At 41.6% G+C, this 19,274-nt stretch overlaps 1 protein-coding gene across 10 annotated transcripts in view; it reads left to right on the plus strand.

Moving 5' to 3' along the window:
- LOC5519404 (E3 ubiquitin-protein ligase rnf213-alpha) overlaps window positions 1–19,274 on the plus strand; it is a 107,189-nt gene that overhangs the window by 5,132 nt on the left and 82,783 nt on the right. For 7 of the 10 annotated variants that reach the window (XM_048731663.1, XM_048731656.1, XM_048731662.1 and 4 more), the window contains exons 5-23: window positions 610–818; window positions 1,089–1,390; window positions 1,542–1,786; window positions 2,096–2,293; window positions 2,618–2,810; window positions 3,460–3,515; window positions 4,707–5,001; window positions 5,374–5,472; window positions 5,770–5,886; window positions 6,083–6,287; window positions 7,286–7,600; window positions 8,119–8,726; window positions 9,034–9,193; window positions 10,091–10,308; window positions 10,693–10,922; window positions 11,562–11,715; window positions 11,859–12,610; window positions 13,077–13,195; window positions 13,294–13,371. In XM_048731663.1, coding sequence (XP_048587620.1) covers window positions 610–818; window positions 1,089–1,390; window positions 1,542–1,786; window positions 2,096–2,293; window positions 2,618–2,810; window positions 3,460–3,515; window positions 4,707–5,001; window positions 5,374–5,472; window positions 5,770–5,886; window positions 6,083–6,287; window positions 7,286–7,600; window positions 8,119–8,726; window positions 9,034–9,193; window positions 10,091–10,308; window positions 10,693–10,922; window positions 11,562–11,715; window positions 11,859–12,610; window positions 13,077–13,195; window positions 13,294–13,371 — 4,553 coding nt within the window. The other 3 variants (XM_048731664.1, XM_048731665.1, XM_048731657.1) reach the window with 3 other exon arrangements.

A 19,274-nucleotide genomic window follows, 5' to 3' on the forward strand; every position in this document is an offset into this window, starting at 1 on the left:
AATGTTGGTGCAGTTTGAACACCGTTTTGGGAGGTCCTAGCGAGGTGTTGGCGAAACTTTGATTGAGTTCAAACTTTTGCCAGCACTTCCCCAGCATCTCCTTTGTCCCACATGCAACTTTCTAATTATTAGATTAAATTCATTATTTTTCGTCGCCGTCTTGGCGACCGCAAATTCAATTAGCGAATTGCCTTTAACAACACAAGTAAAATGGTGGAATCCATGGTTGCCTTTGGTCCCTTCAAGCAACAAACGCCAGTCACTCGTGAACTTATTTCCAACTAACTCCGGCTTAGCACTTTATCAGCAATGCTGGCCCAGCAATGCTGGCGGGTACTGGCACAGGGCTTCAGTAGTCTTTATTTCTCACATATATTTATGTGCCGAGTGTGGGCATTAATTCGCTAACCATCCTCCACTAGCCTCCTGTACAGACAAGTCCGTTAAAATGATGATCATGACCATGATACTTGGACGTAACGGGCCTTGAAGTACTGGAAGTGGGAGGGGCTTTATGGTAGGGCGGTAGGAGGGAGGGTGTACGATACATTAATGATGATTCTGTTGATGGTGATGTCTTTTATATAAGTATTTTTCGCTGGTTTCCAGTGGTCATAAAGATTTACTTCGTCTACATGGAGAGGCAAGATTACCAGTCCGATTTTTTGTTCCCCCATCCCGCTCGTTTTCTTACAAGTACATTGTGGCCACATGCGACAAGAAAGACATTAATTTTGAGCATCTGGAATTTGAAGCATATGCCGGTGAAATAATTGATCGTGAGCTTGTGCCAAGAAAGAGCAGCATCAAGAAAGACGGTAAGATTTTCTTATTGTTCAGATAGATAGTGGTCTTGAGGTTTCAAGTTTGTGCCTCAGTTGCATTTGTCTTGCATAGTAGAAAAGTGAGTGAAGTTACAAACAGGTGTACCGGTGTAATAGAGATACCACTGTGGTCCCTTTCACAGGAGGGGGAATCTACTGTCAATGAGGAGTTTAACCGCCTTCTTTAGGACTTCAGTTATAAGTTAAAATAAAATTGAGTTTTAGACATGTATTTTGTTTTACATGTACATTTTTTCGTTGTAGGCATTTGGCACCAGTATGACGGATTCGTATATCCGCCCTCTAAGACAAGCTTCAGAGAATGGCTTTCTAGTTTTTTCAAAAACACTGACGAGTTTGTCAAAGACAGAGAGTGTGCTGCTGTCGAATTTCTCCCGAAATGGAAGGGGTTTGTGGCTGCTGGCATGGAGCAAGACAAAGTAGAGGACATTACTTTGAGTCAGGCGCTGGATCAGATACTAATGAACAAAGATTGCATGTCATTGGTTTTCACAAATTCAGGACATGGCCGCCAAGATAGAAGGCCCAAGCTCGACTTTGATAAGGTTGGTGTTTTCTTTCTTATAATTGTTTCACAAATACAACATTATCATATTAAAGACTAGATAATATTCGCGAATGAGGTATTTTTCTAGTCCCCGGCTGACTGAAGTCAAAAGATAAGGTGTTTAACTCACACCATTCTTTTTTGCCAAGGTGCTTCGTGAATTCCTCACTAGAAAGATCCATTCAAACGCCTGCAACACGACAGGCAGTAAAGTAGAGCGTGTGGATCGCCTTGTGTCCAGCCTTGGTATTGCTTGTACTGCACGCAGACATAACGTTAAGTTTGACAAAGCAACACTCTCAAAGCTTGTCCTCTGTCTGAGGGTTCTTCCTGATGGGCAAGGAGGGTGTGATTTCGATGACATTGAGAAGGATACACCGAAAGAAATGTGGGGGTAGGATGATAATTTCATTTGATATGCCAATTTTACGTGGTTAATGTCATGGGCGAGTTTGAATTGTTGTATGGCGCAGTCTTTTCTTTGTAAGTTGGTCTTGGTAAAAGATCGTCTATCATCCCTACTAACTTACAAGTCATCATCATGAAGGCCATTGATTGTATGTTTGACTAAACGTAAAAGCCTTTTCATGCCCTACTTTTCTTACTTGGCCATGAGTGGGATGCATATTGAGCTTACCATTGTGTTTTTGATGAATATCTAGAGAATGCTTCCTGCCATTTAATCTACATGTATGTCTTGCAGGGAACTGGTCGAAGCAGTTCTTTACATATCGAACTGCGTACATGAGTTGCTTATTCAACCATCTATGATTCTTCTAATGGTTCCCGTCATCCATCTGCTGAGAGGGGACTGTACCCCATTCAAAGAGCTTTCCCCAAGTTTGCTAGAAAGCAAAGAGAAATGGTGCTTCTCATCTAAGATACCGGAGGTTATTTGGCGGTTAGTGGGATTCGTCTTGATAAACAGTTATGGGCGAGGTTTTGCGATGTCCAAAATACTCAAGGTTGGGGTAAGCGTAAAAAGTCGAGAATTAGTTAAAAGATGCAGGCACTGGTTAAAGCAGTACTGGTTCTGGCTCAGTGTGTGCTTGGCTAGCTTGATTTTGATACAAAATTAAAAACAAACCAACGAACAAACGAGGCATGGTTACGCCAAACATCCTTACCTATGCAGATCCATGTCATGACATCCGAAATGCATCCCTGTTATCGACGCTTGATGAAGGGGTCATCTCACTCATTTCCTGTGTTTTTTTTTTTCTAGGCCCTTCGATCTCTATGTTGGTGAAATCAAGGAGATGTTTCCCGTGGACCCGCTACTTCGCCGACTGTTTTTGTGCTCAATTACTATCATTGAAGACTTAGCTGTAATCAGCTCAGACGAGGCATTCCCTGTTCACGAAGTCTGTACTGTCCTGGCTGATTGTCTTAAGCGATGTCGACACATATACAGCAATGTGAGTATGGTATAAGCTCTATCTATTGATTTAGGAAGGCACGCTTTTAGGCCAAGAACACTGAGATTAATTGAATATCCTGAAATGGCTCTTTCTGCTATTTGCAAGCCATATATCCGAACGATATGTATTGTTGTATTAATTTGCATGTATCCACTATTGTTTTTATTTGGGTATATACTCACCCATAATGTAGAGTTTAACAACTGTGGTGTTAAAGCTGTTGTGGGATGAAATGGGATAATATACATTAATCAATTTACCATGCACATAGCTAGGGGGGTTCACGGGTTCGAAAGACCCCCAGGGCTCAAAAAAGTTTTTTTGAAATGTGCTAGATTTTGCCGGCTTTGTGGATTTTGGTGGGGATAAAAAGCCTGCATACTAAAAATATGAGAAGGGGATACAAAAAAAAAAGCCGGCAAAGACCAAAAAACAGCCGGCCGCTATTTTGAACCCTGACCCCCCCCCCCCTGCACTCGACTGGAAGGTCCGCTCTTATGAAGGAAAATCACTTCGAGCTAGGACAAGCTACAGAGAAAATGGTCCGCTAAATGGGTAAACGAACTCCCCCGCCAAAAATCCTGGCTACGGGCCTGTTTGCTAAAGTTCTTTTGAAAAATCATAATAGCGTTTTTTTTCACTCTAGATTCCTCAAATCCATGCAAGCTTGGAAAACCTAAGCTCCCGCGTCATTTCCTCTATGTGAGTATAACGGATCCTCTCTGTTTCGCTTCGCTAAACAGGTGAAGGAGCGATTATGAAAACGTGCGACGCTTTGTAAAGGCCGGTTCAAACACGCTTGTCATGTTGATTTTTCTCTCACGCGCAAAAAAAATCGCCCTGACAGATTCGTCCAAAATTGCATCGTAAGTGACGTATTCGTGTGTGTGTGTTTTATGGGTATCTTTATTTTCTTTTTCTCGTTTGGCTCTCTTCCTTCTGTGATATATATTTGAGTAAGTTCAACTTACTAATCCTATCCTATAGTATAGGATCTTTTATATTGAAATGTTTTGTTATACATAACTTTTGTTTGTTTTGTTTTGTAATAAATAACTTTTAAGTTATTTTGAGGGAGACATTCTTACTCGACTCGAATTTTCCTAAGAACATGAAGTATTAAATATGTGAGCTCAGCGTTTCTAGCACCTTGCTTGTATGGTATTTGCCATTTACCCCTTCGACCAAGAGATGACCCATGATGACAACCCTGGAAGTTTTTTTCCCGGTTAAATAAAATAAGCTTCTTAGAGAATATATTCTGTATTTTAATACAAAAAAGGCTTTATTTTTTCTTTGATTTACGATGTTTTTAGATGATTACCAAGTCTGGAACGCTTTTATCTATGAAATACCTGTCTTGATGACTACAATAACATAAACTGTAAGAATAAACTCAGACTTTATTTATACCTCTGTTTTGGACCACTTTCCTTTATCCTTCCGTTTAGAGAAAGCTGATACACCTTTTGTTGTTTTTAGCCCAATGGAAGCTAAATTGCTGTCTTCGTATGTACGCCAAGTACAGGATGTTATAAATTATTTCGATTAGACATGACCAAAGACCAAATTCGCGTATTTCAAACCATCTTAAAATGTAATTACATTGTCGACAAATAACCAAATTTCTTGCCACCTAGTTTAAGCAGGGCTCTTTGTACCCTAAATAACCTTTTATAACTACCGCAATGGAAGATGGTAAAATGGACCAACGGTCTACCCTCCATATAGTTAAATGCAGCGAGTCTAGTAAGAACTCCAGTTTTGGGAAGACATGAATATTGCGCCTATGTTGGGAGCATTTTCTTAGCCTTTTTCAGAGATCTCTAGCATGTCGCCTTTGTATACTACCCATCCAAGTCAAATTCATGTATTCTTTAACCATCTTTTTAGGAATGACATAACGGCAGAGGTGACAGCTCGCTCGGCACACCTTCTTCTTGTGGCTGTGTTGGAAAAACAATCTTTCAATGTTCCCGCCTCAGGTGAACCTGTTTTGTACTTGACTGCCATCAAGCTTTTCGCCTCCTGTATCAAGACAATGAACAAGACATCAAAAAGTTCGGAAGGAAAGAATGGGCACAGGCAACTAATGGATGAAGCAGTCAAAGCCATAAAAGATACCATAGAGAAGGAGTATTACAAAAAGATTGAACCTTATTTAGGAAAACAAAAAGTCGAAATAAAGGTGAATAATTTGTAATTAAAAACCTTTAACTTGAAATTGGCTATTGCAATTCGATGCATCCTCAAAGTCTGAGCAACAGCCAAAATTCATTCGTGGTTATGCGACCACCTTAAAAATCTATTTCTTGTGTGGAAATATCGCGTTGTGAGTCATGACCTTCACTTGTCAGTTTTGGTATTCAATGGTGTTTCTGCGCGACAGTAGTAAACATGAAAGTTTTTGTCGATTGGTTTAGATGGTTTAGATTGGCTACTCATAAGAATCCTGAATTCTGGGTGGTGGGGAAATGCCATCCTTGATCATATCATATTTAGTATACTCTAGTATAAATGCACTTTATATATGTATCATTTTAATTGTGTTTGTGTATAGACTTGGTCCAAACTTATCGCCGTCGCGTCAATGGACGAAGAAGACAAGCGCTACTGGGATGACAGCTTGCTGGCGATATTTATTTCTCGGGTTAAACAGGTTGGTTTAATCATTAACAGGTTGGTTTAATCATTATTCCCGTGCATAGATACAGTTAGTTCATGGTTAACTCATCTTATTTTGTATCTGTAAAGAATAGTAAAGCTACGAACAACCCTAGGTCCTCCAGCATAACCTCAGACCAGTTCTTGAGCAAAACGGGAATTACTTTGAAAGATTGCTTGTCTAGATAACAGGGAAATTAGTAACATTGTTGTCGAACAGATCTGCCTTGAAAGTCTGAGATGCCCTGGCTATAAGGACAGCCACGTTTTATACTATTTCCATTTCTCAAAGCTTTCTGATGACAAGATTATTGAGCTGTTTGGTGACCAACTACCAGATGATGTTACTCCTGTCATTGTTGGAGCTGTCACTTTCGAGCTCTTTGAGGCAATTAAGCGCATTGTTGAGGTATGTCTGTTCAATCTAGATCTTTTTTCTCTAGCTTCTCATTACAGAGGGATGGTGCAGATGTTAGCGGTGACTTACATACCCATCTTACATGTATGATTATACTGCATGGTAAAACAAAAGTACATACATATAAAGACCACGTCAGACCGGAACTCTCGATAATGTCGGCCTCTTTTCTATGCTTTTTTTGTAGAAAGGAAGGGGTGGAAAAATGTCGTTCGAGCTATTGCAAAGAAGTTCTGAAGGTAGACAACGAACTAAGGTGCGAGAACTCCTCTCTCACATGCTCGAGGATGCCTGGCGTAAAGCCACCAATGGAAAGTCCAAAGTCATCGAGTATGATTTTCTGCATCATCTGTTCACCTGGAAATCGTGGGAAGGATTTCTGGATTTTTATGGTAAGCTTGCTACTCGCGTCTTTTTAATATTTTCAAAATTTATTGTGAGTAGGAATATGAGAAGGAATATAAGGCTTTGTAAAAATATTTTTTTTAGAAACAACAACCAAAAATGATAACGGTTTCCATGCAATCAGCACTCACTTTTTAAACATTAGCCTCAGGGTTGTCCCTTATAAATGCCCTTGGACCGACCTAACTACCATTTTTTGCTTAAGCTTTTAATATTCTTTTTAGATTTGTTTAAAATGATCTAATAAGAATATGATTATCCATCTTCATTTAGTAATTCGGAGATGTAGCAGCCCGCTCGTGAGGCCTAACGTAATTGGCTGGATTACCTCATTGTTCTATTGTAGTCCCGTTCTACTGTTTTCCCCCGTATTCTTTCTTTTCTTTTTTCTTCACCTCAACTATAGGCTTTGACGATTTTATTCATTACATTACTACAAAAAAATTAAGCCGCCATTTAAAGAAAATCTTGGACCCGCCCCTGCGCACTATTGCTGCAATACGTCTCCTACTCAACATTAATTCTATCATACTAATATTGGTCTTAATTCTTGTAGCATTTGCCATCTTGAATTTGATTCTCTTGAATTGCATGCAAAAGACTTTCGAGCATGTCAAGCTTAAAAAGTAGTGCGGTTTTAAATAACAAATTTTAATTTGTTTAAAACAATTATAACTAAATGCAAGCCTAAAAAACGGCGTCTAAATTGCCAGGCATTCTCTTGTCTATTTCGACCGTGCAAAACGTGCATTTAAAGCGGCAAATTAAAAAAAAAACGGCGTTTAAACTAGGCCTAAGGTACTTCTAAGTATTGTTAGTCTGTGATAAAAAAAGAGAAAATAGATATAAAAAATAAAAAAAACCGTTTATTTGCTAGGAAGAAGTGTGAATAAAAGATTGTTGTTTCGCATTGCATCATATAATAGGGATCTTACAGGGATGTTGATATTGCTGTATCCCATTATTTACTTTTCTTTTTGACCAGGAGCGGCTGCAAGTAGAGAAATGTGGTCAGATGAGGCGTGTAGAATTATGGAGAGAGCCATCTCGAGTATTGGACGAGTTCAAGAGTGTATCTTCGATGGGTCGATTACTGTAAAGACCCTGAAGTTGGTCCAGCAACACTCAGACGACTTCATCCAGCTTTATTGCCTTGTGTCTAAAAATGATGACAAGCTGCCCTCTGCGGGGTCTGTAAAAGATAACCTACGACAGCGGACGACAGAACTCGCGATATTTGATGAACTCAGGAAAGAGATTTCGACCTACATCAAGCTCTGTTCTTCTGGAAAGGAGAAAGGTGAAGTTTGTTTCTCATTTGTTAGGACTTCTGCTTTCAAAAGGTTTTATAACTTGATTTTTGTTTTTTGTTAACAGAATATCTTGACCTTGATTTCTTGTTAAAAAAGACAAACGAAGACATCTTTGGCCGTGCCTAGCCGCCTCCGCAGGCATCTCGAGTGTTTTTGTAATTTTTCCGTATTTTTATGAATTGGTGTTCTTGTGGCGAGTTGAACCGAAACCGGAAGCCGGAAAAGTGAAGGGGGGGGAAAAAAAAATCCCTCAAAATACATCTTTCCCTCTAACCCAGGCCCCAACCCCTTTCATGAACACGCCACAGGAAGCCCAAAGTCGAAAAAAAGCCTTTTTCCCAAATCACTTGAGACGCCTGCGGAGGTATTAACACAGAAACGTGTGCCACTATCGAACTATCAAAAAAAATTTTCTTGTTATTCTTTGGCTTGTCGCCGAACATTCTAAAAATGTATGTCTTGGAGGCCACTTTTTAAAGATTATACTAACTTGTTTCTCCCGTAGAAACTTTCGAACTGAAGTCTCTAAAAGCAAAAACATCTGAAGACATTTTAGAGCGATCCATGTCAGACTTGTTTACATACCCAGAGACGAGCACTACTCCATCCAAAAACATATTCTTGGAATTCTTTGGCCTATCACCGAACTTTCTAGAAATGCTGCCTCTTCTGACGGTTGCCTTTGAGAGCCAATTGTTCCAAGTTTTCTGGGATAAACATTGCAAGAAGGCGACCAGTCAAAAGAGGGAGAAGAACGAAATGCTAAGTGGGCGCCTGACACTGGAAGATGTCTATGGTCATGTCTGGTCGCCCTCGTACTCAGAGTGGCAGAGTACAGGTCAGGGACTGCTTGATGGGTCGACCACTCTTCGACAGATAGACAAATTGTTCAAAGGTCGATTAAAGGATGATGTGGAGAGAGAACTTAGAATTCTCTTCACAAATGTGACCGGGCGCAGTGATAATGACAGCCTGGTGGGGAAGCGCCTGACACAGATAGGGCAATACTTCAGTCTGCAGGATTATGCTAGGGCGGCTGACACTGTTTGGAGGTTCAAGGACGCTGTGGGCCTAACTGGAGACTTCTCTGTCTTGGACGATTTGCGCAACCAGGTGGGTCATTCAATAATTAACAAGTTTTTTTGAATGTCACAAATGCTTTAAAACCGAACGTACCCTCCACATTTTAGCACATCCTGCCCTACTGTGTGGCAACGTCAGCAAACATTTAAGGAAATAAGATGTACATGTCAGTAGCGAAATAAGTCAACTCCAACTGAAACCGGGTCCATCACACATGGCAATCGAGTGATCGAAAAAAGTATAGAAATATTATTTTGAATATATATATTTTTATCTGTCATTTTTGATTCACTTTGGGACTAACCACTTTCTACACTGATGTCTTTACTGTTTTTAGACATCCTCTGAGTTTAAGTCAAAGCGACTGGAGAGTATCGATGATCGCTTGACTAGTGCGACTGGAAGCCTTGAGAAGATATCCCCAGAACGTTCCAGTTGCTTCCAGGCCATCGCGGACTGTGAGGCATTGGTCAAGTGGCTGAAAGAGACAATCAGAGGTAAGCCAGGCCCTGTCAAAACAACATGTTGCCCGCATGTTTCCGCCTAAAACTACTGATCAAATATGTTCCCGCCAAAAACACAGGCTACCTACCTTTACCATAGGTAGTTTAGGGTAATATCTTTTTTTGCAGACTTACACTTCTGGGGCCAGTTGAACAAAGCCTGAATAAGTTATCAGCTGAATAGCCGCTATCCACTAGATAAATCCTCTATTCAGGGTATTGCTATCTGCCGGTTAAAATAGCGTTGCACAAAGCGTGGATAGAAGGTTCGATTATTATCCGCTGGTTTACCATCATTTGCCACTAAGTGGCTCCCCTTTGCTATTTTAAATATGCCAATCTTATATGCAAACCATAACAAAATGGCAAGAGGTACTAAATATGTTAGAAAACAAACAGTGACTGTTTATTGAGGCACGTAATCTATGAAATGATCAAAGGGGATAGTGTTTAGCTTCTTTCTGTCTCGGGGAGTCAAATCTCTCGACAAAGCAAGCAATAATGGACCCAGTCCTACCAGATGTGTATGTAAGTTCGTAGTTTGTGGTTGCCAACTATGAAATGTGTGTTTTTGGTGTGTTCCAATTTCCACTGTGTCTGAATTCGTCTTAATTCTGGCAATAACTAAGAAGACAATAGGTCATTTGATTTTCTCTTCACATTTTTTCGGTGGATAAAATTTTGTCGGACCGCACTCAACCGGATAACTTTTATTCGGACTTCGCCAAATGTATAGGTTTTAACCGGTTGATAGGACTTATCCAAGCTTTGTGCGACCGGCCCTTGACTTGCTTTGCTCTCAGTTGCGCTATGATTTGAGTCGCTATGACTTCCTAGTGAGACAGGTAGAGATCTTTTGGTGCTTGCTACTTTGATATCTTTATTTTCTAGACACATCCGCGCTGAGCACACTTGTCGATTTGGCGATGATTTCCGCTGGCGAGAATGACATGGAAGTAGATCGTATTTTCCACTTCCACACCAGCTGCCTCAGCTTTGCGCCCCTAATCTTCAACCTGAGTAAAGAATGCGGGTTTGAGGGGCTGATGATGATTTGTGAACCTGTTTGGAAAGCTGTCCAGCAAGACAAGGAACTGCCAAACAAACTGGTAATAATTTCCAGATACGGTGCAACGCGCGCTCTCATTTGTTGATATAGCTACAGTGCTACGCGCGTTCTCATTGGTTGATATAGCTACAGTGCTACGCGCGTTCTCATTGGTTGATTATGCCTGGTGCACACTAGCGACATAACGACACAGGCGCGCACACTTATATTCTTATGTTAAGCCCGACATAAAGACATGGACATTATAACATTAAGAAAACAAAATGTTTTTTTTTTTGTATTATTATGTCGTTTTGTACGTGCACTCGGTCAAAATGAATGTAAGAGTTAATGAACGAGACCGAAGGCAATAAGCGATATACATCCAGTACATAGATTTTAAACAAGAAGGATAAAGGTTAATTTTTTTCGCTGTACTCTTCAGAGAGAGACCAACCGACATCTCGAGTGGTTAAAGGGAGTGAAGAATTCTCACGGATCAGTAGAAATGTCATCGATCATGCTGGCGAAAACCATTAACCAGGGCGGAGTTTACTCAGTGGGATTCCTTGACACCGGAGTAGACTTTAACAGGAACCAAGTACCGCTGTCCGAGGGACAGACCACCCTTGATCAAGTGATCAATTTGACTGTGCCTGTAGACTATGTCAGTAGGTCAGTGTTCAACTACGTAATTACCGCCTTTTTCTATGTTTTTTTTTCTAATTTTTCTAAACTTTGATGTCTTCAAGTGATTTTGTACGTACCAGATTTGACTTACCATAACCATGTTTTCCTGGCCATGTCTAACCTTGCCGTACGCGAAACCTTTCCCTTTTTGTTTGATCCCATGCCATTTCACCGTATTTCGCAAATGTTTTATGAGCAACCCATCCTACCTTTTACTGTACTTTTGCCGGGTTCGCCTTAAGGCCCTGTCACGTACACTTTTCAGTTGAAACTTGTCTAGCTAAAACTCACACGTGAAGTGTTTCTGCGAATTTTTTCGCGGAAAGTGGAAGTAAGTTCTAGTTGCAAGGGAGGTCACACGTAAAAAAGCGCGCGTGCGATTTGTAATTATTTGTTTGCGAGACATGTTGCAAGAGAAAAAAAAGGTGTGAGAGGGCCTTTACCTGCCTCCAACCTCTACCTTCCATTAAACGAAGGTAAGCAAGTGAAACGCTCGTTAAACGTCCCTTTAATGCCAATTTGTTGACAGGGGTACATCTTCTATCTGATGTCTTAACGTGATCTTGACTGGACGGCAAATTTTCTTGTCTCAAATCCCTAATTCTGGACTGTTTTTGTTGATAGAAATGCAAGAGAAGAGGACGAAAGCGAAAAAAAGACGATGTATCTCAACGACCTGAAAGATCTGCAGAGCAAGTTGATGCTTATAGCTGGCAAAACAGCTCAGCTTCAGAACAAAGAAATAGAGAGTGCTGAAGAGATCAACGCTTTTGTAGAGGTAAAAACAACGCATGCGACCAACCAATACATCATTCAATTAGCCAGTTAATCAATCAGTCTGTCTGTCAATAGAAGTCAAAGTTTGAAGTTGAGAGTAGAGTAGACTAGCACTCCTAATTGATTTCGAATATGTCATATCAGGTATTCGAAGGCATCATGCGCTTAGGCAAAGTCTACATCGCGCTATGTGAGGCTGGAAACGCGAGATTCCTGGGTTGGAGGCAAAACTTCGATTGCCATGACAACTACCTAACCGGCCAATCAATTCGGAACAAGCTGGATTGCCTGTGTAAGGAGATGGAAGATGAACTAGAGGTATGGCGTGAGTATATGAACAGAAAGCGTACAAAGTACCACGAGTTCAGCCACTTCACGACTCGTCAGATCTTTATAATGAGGGAAAAGATCGGCGCTGTGAGACGTGAAGGCGAAGGCGCAAAAGGTCTCCCTCTTCACGTGCTATGTCTCTTGGAAAGTGTTCTTCCGGGGATCAGCTCAAAGCTCCTTAACGAGGCTTTGATCGAATGTTTTGGCATCAATGCCGTGAGCAACCTCGGCGTACATCAACATGAGTTAAGGAGCAGTGACCAACTAAACGCTAGCTTCCGTCATGCGAGCGTACGCGAACAATACGCGTCCTTCTTTGAAAAAGTCGAGAGTATGAGTTTTGATGACCCAGAAAGAGTCGCAGTTGCATGCCTGAAAGCAAGTGGTACACTGAAATGCAATGATGTCCTGGAGGTTGACCTTTTGGACTGGTGTTTCAAGCATGGAGATGATGATGAAATAATAGATATCTGGACAGACGAGGCAAAGCAGGACCGAGCTTTTGCTGAATTCTTCGATGACGAGGAAATGGATAATGGCCAGGAAGCCACAGAAGTCCAGGACAGGTGGGTTGCCTCTTCATACGACTACTACCACCAGACAGGTTTAGCATATATCAAGTGTTGAAAGCTTTCAAAATATATACACATAATAGGTTGGGTATATTAAGAGGAATACGGTATACTTTTCTCTTTTAAGCCTCCCTCTTGAATTCCCCCATCTAGAGCCAAAATTATCAAATAACCCCCCTCTCTAAAAGTATAACAACACATTTACAATACATTTCAAATGTAAATTGGACATTAAGTATCATCGTTAATATAGAGACCAACGTAATATACGCAAATTACCTAGTTGGAAAAAATCCTTTTGAAATTGCCCCCTCTCTTATCCTCTCTTTTCCCCGTGGCTTATTAGACCTTTTACGGTAATTGTTTTACAGTACAAACTAACAAGCAAACTTTGAAACATCATTCCCATAGAGTTACAACTGTATACGTATTTTAACGTACGTTAACAATTTTGATATAGCGAGCTTGAGGAGCAACCTTGTGAGCATGAAGAAGAGGATTTTCAGGAGGACACTAAAGAAGGGCTATACTTAACACTGGATGAACTGGGAACCCTGTTGCGCGCCCTTACAATCCGTTGTAAGTACCCGGAGCCCATATTTGCCTGACCTATTACTTGCATCTTTGCTATTAGTTGTAGAATTCACCCGTGTATATGATTCATTTCTGCCTCATAGCTGAAATTACGCCGACGGCTCGACCTTTCCCTGAGTATCTGAAACGGGACCAGCCAAACCTGTTGTTGGTGCCACAAGGTGAGTTACACACACTGTTTTTCCGCCCCCCCCACCCCCCTAGGAGTAGACCCAACTTATAATCCACTTATCTGTTTTCTCAATTTTAACTCTTCTGAATAGCTTAAGGAGTTTTTGCACTTAGCTCTTTATTCTCCTTGCAGTTAAATTCCTTCCACCCCTCCCCCTCTAGGAGTTATAAACCTATAGTCTACTTTTCTGTTTTTCTCAATGTTAACACTTCTAAATTGCTTGATGGCTTACTATATCTAACTCTTTATACTCTTTTTAGCCGAAATTCTTCCAACAGTACTGACTCTGTATATGGGTGATGGTAACAGCCCTCTCCCAAGTGCCGCTGAAATACTCGCCTGTACACCGGATACAACTGCTGAAGAAGTGAGGCGCTTTTACGGTTGTTTCTATTCTGTCTACTTGTCCTCTTTAACCCGTTAGCGATAGCTCGTAATCTGCATAAAACTATAATTTACTTTCATCTACCATGTGTGATTTTTGAGTTCCACTTTTATGTATTTTTCTGCACTATTTCTACCTGATCATTTCTGCCAACACACTTAGTTTGAAATCGTGTTATTACTAGCACCTTACTGCCACTTCTATATTTTGGCACTCTTAATTCCCAATTTCAACTTGCAGGTAGAGCTGTTTTGGTGGCGGGCGTTTGGTGACAACCAGGAGCAGATGTTTTGCCTCCTGAACGCGGATCTTCTCCCGTATAACGTCAGCCAGGCGGCTGTCAAAAACCTCAGTCACATGCTGGAGAATCTCCACAGAGAGGGTAATCACAGTGTATTTCTTTGACTACATAAATTACGGAGACTTTGCATACCAGTTTCACAAGGGACGCACTTAGGTCCAACTCTGTAAGCGCATATTTTTGCACATTTTTGGCAGACTTGTTCCTATTTTTAGGATGTGTCAGTTTCACAACTGATCCTAGTTAGCCCTTATTAAATTTCAATGTTGAAAAATGTGAATATTTTACAGAATACCATCAATGCAAAACTAGCGTTAATTGGTGCTTTAAGTAAGACCTACATACCGTCGATTTAGATGAAGACTGCCCAAGCGGTTTTTTAGAGATGGTACTACACATCTTCTTTATCAAGACATGACAATGTTTTATAGATGCCCGCAAAAAGCCGTGATTTCGCATCTGTGAAAACATCTCAAGCTGGCCATACCACCTAACTATCGCTGCTCATATTTTATGGTGGCACAGTTGGCAGAGCGTCGCTCTGTAGTGCCTGTGCTTCTCACCACAGGTTTCCCGGTCGCTCTGTAGTGCCTGTGCTTCTCACCACAGGTTTCCCGGTCGCTCTGTAGTGCCTGTGCTTCTCACCATAGGTTTCCCGGTCGCTCTGTAGTGCCTGTGCTTCTCACCACAGGTTTCCCGGTCGCTCTGTAGTGCCTGTGCTTCTCACCACAGGTTTCCCGGTCGCTCTGTAGTGCCTGTGCTTCTCACCACAGGTTTCCCGGTCGCTCTGTAGTGCCTGTGCTTCTCACCACTGGGGTCTGGGTTCGATTCCCGGTTCCGACGTGAGTTGAATTTGTTGGTCTCGCCTTTGCTCCGATTTTTTCTCCGGGTTCTCCGGTTTTCGTCTCTCCACAATGTCGATCTTAGCTGTGGTTCGTAGTCAGACATGTGTATTTTGGAGGCTGAGGCGCCTTCCCATGCCTTCAACTCGACCACGTCTGAATCTACGCTCTATTAATTCAGCATCTAGCTGTAAGGAGAGTGATTAGCTACTCCAATTTATTTACCTTATTATTTCATAGATTTGAAACTAGTGATAATCTGCAGCACGGAAAATGAGGATTGCTCACATTTGATTGCTGCGCTGGACGCTCATCGCATGAAGGCAACACCAGGTTGTGCGTCCAGGGCCAGGCTGACTCAGTACTTCACAAAGCAGTTCACTTGTAGAGAAGCACAACACGGGTACTACAATGACCAGATGGTATCCTGGACACCAGCCGCGACCCTTGATAACGACAAGTGCGTTGGAGTTTTAGCTAGTGTTTTGCCTTTCATAAATCATTCTTTTTAAGAAAAAGTGTTTGGATTTAAAGCCCAGGTTACAGCGCGACCAGTAAACCGCAAACACCGGAAATATGTATGGAATGTTTCTTCTGACCAATCACCCGCGAGATATTCAGACAGTCAACTAGAAACATGTCTCAACAAGTCTTAGTGTCTGAATTCTCGCGTCTGATTCGTCAGAAGACAATAAACATTCCACACATATTTTAGATGTTCACGGTTTTACTGGATGCGCTGTAAGATGATGTGCAAAAGTGATTCCAGGAAACCCTTTACTGTATATTTACTGTATCCATTTGTTTCGATATAACTGATTTGTTGTTTACCTTTGAATGTTTATTTTGCCATTTTCACAACACACTCCAGTAAACCCTGCTATGAATGTGCACAGTTTCAGTTCTTTTGTTTTTTGTTTTTTAAATGTAACATCGGATGACTATGCTAAAACGAAGGACTTATCGAATTTTCAACAGCCTATGCGTTCGAGTTGTGACGTCAGAGCGCGCCGGCGTTGGCAAATCGCTAGTGGTCAGCAGACTCTCGGACAAACTGGCCAAGCTTGAAAACAACAAGAAAATGGCAAAGGAGCTCAAGGGACGACAGCAATTTGTTCTGACAGTACCACTCCACGGGACGGCGGTTGACACCTCCTCCCTGTTAGATGCGCTCTGGAAGAGTCCAGTTGCAGGGGAACTGCCAATTTCAAGGATTATTCATCTCGACGTCTCGCCTTTCGTAAGTGCATAAGGCTATGGTATTCAGGAAAACGTGTCACCGATTTGCGATCTAGCTGTATTCTTATAACACACTTGGCTCACCTTTTTTAGATATAAATTTTGATCAGTTTCCTAGGATTTCTAATTATACAGTACAAATGTAACTTCACTTAGTTGGGATTCATGGAGAATTTGAGTTCTTCGAATTCCAACGAATATTCTGAGTGTTTTCATTATGTTTGTCCATAGGTAGTGGAGGGCTTGGATACTGTGCTATTCAACCTGCTGGTGCTAGGAGTAATGAGTGACAGACAAGGTCGTGTATGGAGGCGAAGGAAAACCGACCTTTATGTCATCGAAGTTACCACCGCCAGCTCTTCCAACAAGGTACGTACTATCATCATCATGACTACTACAATCATCACAATCATCATTTACTTTACCATCATCACCACTACTATCATCATCATCGTCATCATCACCACAATCATCACCACTACTGTTATCATCGTCAACATTTCCATAATCACCACTACCATCATCACCATCATCCTCACCACAATCATCACCATCATCATCATCGTCATTGTCAACATTACCATAATCACCACTACCGTTATCATCGTAAAACATGATCATCACCACTACCATCATCATCTTTGTCATGATCGTCGTCATCATTACCATCATGTCCACTACGATCATCATCACCACCACTACCACGATATCGTTATCATCATCATCATCATCATCACAACCATAACCAACCATCATCGTAACTATGATTATCATTATCGTAGTCATCATCATCACCATTTTTTACCAACATAATCATAGTCACCGTCAGTATCGACATCATTACTAGCACCTTTCTCAGTAACAAGAAAACATTTAAACAGTTACTTAAGCATTTGTTTACGTGATACAAGAGCTTATTCCTTATCAATGATACCTTATTTCAAATAGTCACCCTTTTTTGTTACACACTTCAGCTTCCTGGAAGTCAACCTACCGCCGTGATGTTCTCTCTACTACCAGCAATCACGTGCATTACACCACGTGAAACTCTCAAGATTCTCAAGTCGGAGTCACCAAACGGTAATCTCTTTTAATAATTAACAATAACGCACAGTAAGGAATAAAGGTTGGCCAAGCCATTCTTCCTGAAATGCATTGTTTTTGTCTTTCTCGGAGAAAAGTCACCCCTTATTATTCTCAGACTCATACTTTTTTTTTTACTTGTTTACTTCTTTCTATTTTCGGATAGAAAATATAATACGATTGCGGCAACCAAATGCATCATGGGTAGGGCGCGCTAGCTCCTGAAATCTAGCGTGCAGTCCATGCTTGTTCGCCATAGATTTTGACTTGAAACATTGGAAAATGCATCCACCTCAGAATAAAGTGCCCATTTTTATGTGTATTTCCTCTTTGTAACTGTGTTGCAGTGGCAACTGGTTTTCCTGTATCCAGCCACTTTCTTCATTTACGAATTTTTCGGTTATTTTAGCAGGCTCAAGTCCTTTGTTTGACGCTATTGAGCTCTCCAGCGAACCGGTGAAACGTGCTTACCAGTACCTCAACGGTCGGGACAAGAACATGAACCTGGACCATTTCAAGTTTAGCGCTACACGCTGTAGTCCTCCCGCGGACTGCCTCGCCCTGCTCATCAAGTAAGGGAACAAAAGGGAAAACAGATCTCGAAAGATACTACCGTAAAGGGATCGCTTACCGTTTGTGCATGTCTCGCTGAGTCCTGCGGAATCGAACATATCTCGTGTATGTCATGCTAGGTTCTGCGGGATCGATAACCCCTCGTATATCATATTCTATACTGAGAAATCTAGGTACTGCGAAATCGATAACCTCACGTATATGTCTCGCTAGTTACTGCGGGGTCGATAAGATTTCGTGTATGTCTCTCTAGATACTGCGGGATCCTTAACCCCTTTTATGTCATGTTTGGTACTTCCAAATCGATAACCTCTCGTTTATGTCTCGCTAGGTACTGTGGTATCCTAAACCCCTCGTGGTCGGAGTTGAGGCACTTCGTGGACTTTCTTAGTTGTCAGCTTCAGGATTGTGAGGGATCAGTGTACTGTGACCCGGCAATCGTCGGTGACAGCTGGATGCAGAACACTCTCAGTGGATTTAAGACGTTTGTTGTGCAGTTCATGATTCACATGTCTCGGGTAAGGTCACGGAAGCTCACATGTACACCTACAGGAGCCCAGGTGGCGTAGTTGCAGAGCGTCGCTCTGCAGTGCCTGTATTTCTCACCACTGGGTTCCGGGTTCAATTCTCGGTTCCGACGCGACCTGAGTTAGTTTGTCTCGCCTTTGCTCCGAGGGTTTATTTCCGGGTTCTCCGGTTTTCTTTCCTCCACATTACCAACAATCTTCGCTCTTGTAATTCAGCATGTAGCTGCGATGAGAGTGATTAGCTACTCCGATTTATCTATTTTATTATTTATGTCTTGAGAATGAGAAGTTTAGTTTTCTAGTGTATGATGTAAGAGAGTTCTGTTCATTGTAGTTGTACGCTGATTGCTGCGCTGTTCAACAACATGCTTTCTTTTTTATAGGACTTTGCCACGCCTTCTCTTGATGACGCTGTCACATGCACAGTGGGCGCATCTGGTGCCGAAGAGGAAGACGAGGACATCAGGCCACTTCAAATCCGGCGGCGATGGGAGAACAGGTCAGGACTTGGTAGTTTAGAGGGCTTAGTTAGATGACGATCTGATGATGATAATGGTGGTAATAATATAAAAGAGGAAGGAAGGATGACGGTCACAACCTTCGTTTCTCTCCCCAGCCCGCATCCGTACATATTTTTCAACCAGGACCGCGTCACGATGACGTTCATGGGTTTCCACATTAACAAAGATGGCGACCTTATCGATCCTGACAGACTTACAGTACTTCAGAATAGTCTAATGTCAAGACAACTAAAGACTGGTCTGGACGCGCAGAAAGTCGACTTTGCACCAAAATACAAGGCCTGGTCTAAGTATGTAAACAAGGAAAACAAAATATGGCACTGTGTCCGGATGGCCGATTTTTTATTTCATTACTTAACAATAGTTGCTTCGTATCATTACGGTAATATAGCTTTTACTCACAGCTTTGGTGTTTTGGATA

This window comes from Nematostella vectensis, chromosome 8, assembly GCF_932526225.1.
Source record: "Nematostella vectensis chromosome 8, jaNemVect1.1, whole genome shotgun sequence".
NCBI lineage: Eukaryota > Metazoa > Cnidaria > Anthozoa > Actiniaria > Edwardsiidae > Nematostella > Nematostella vectensis.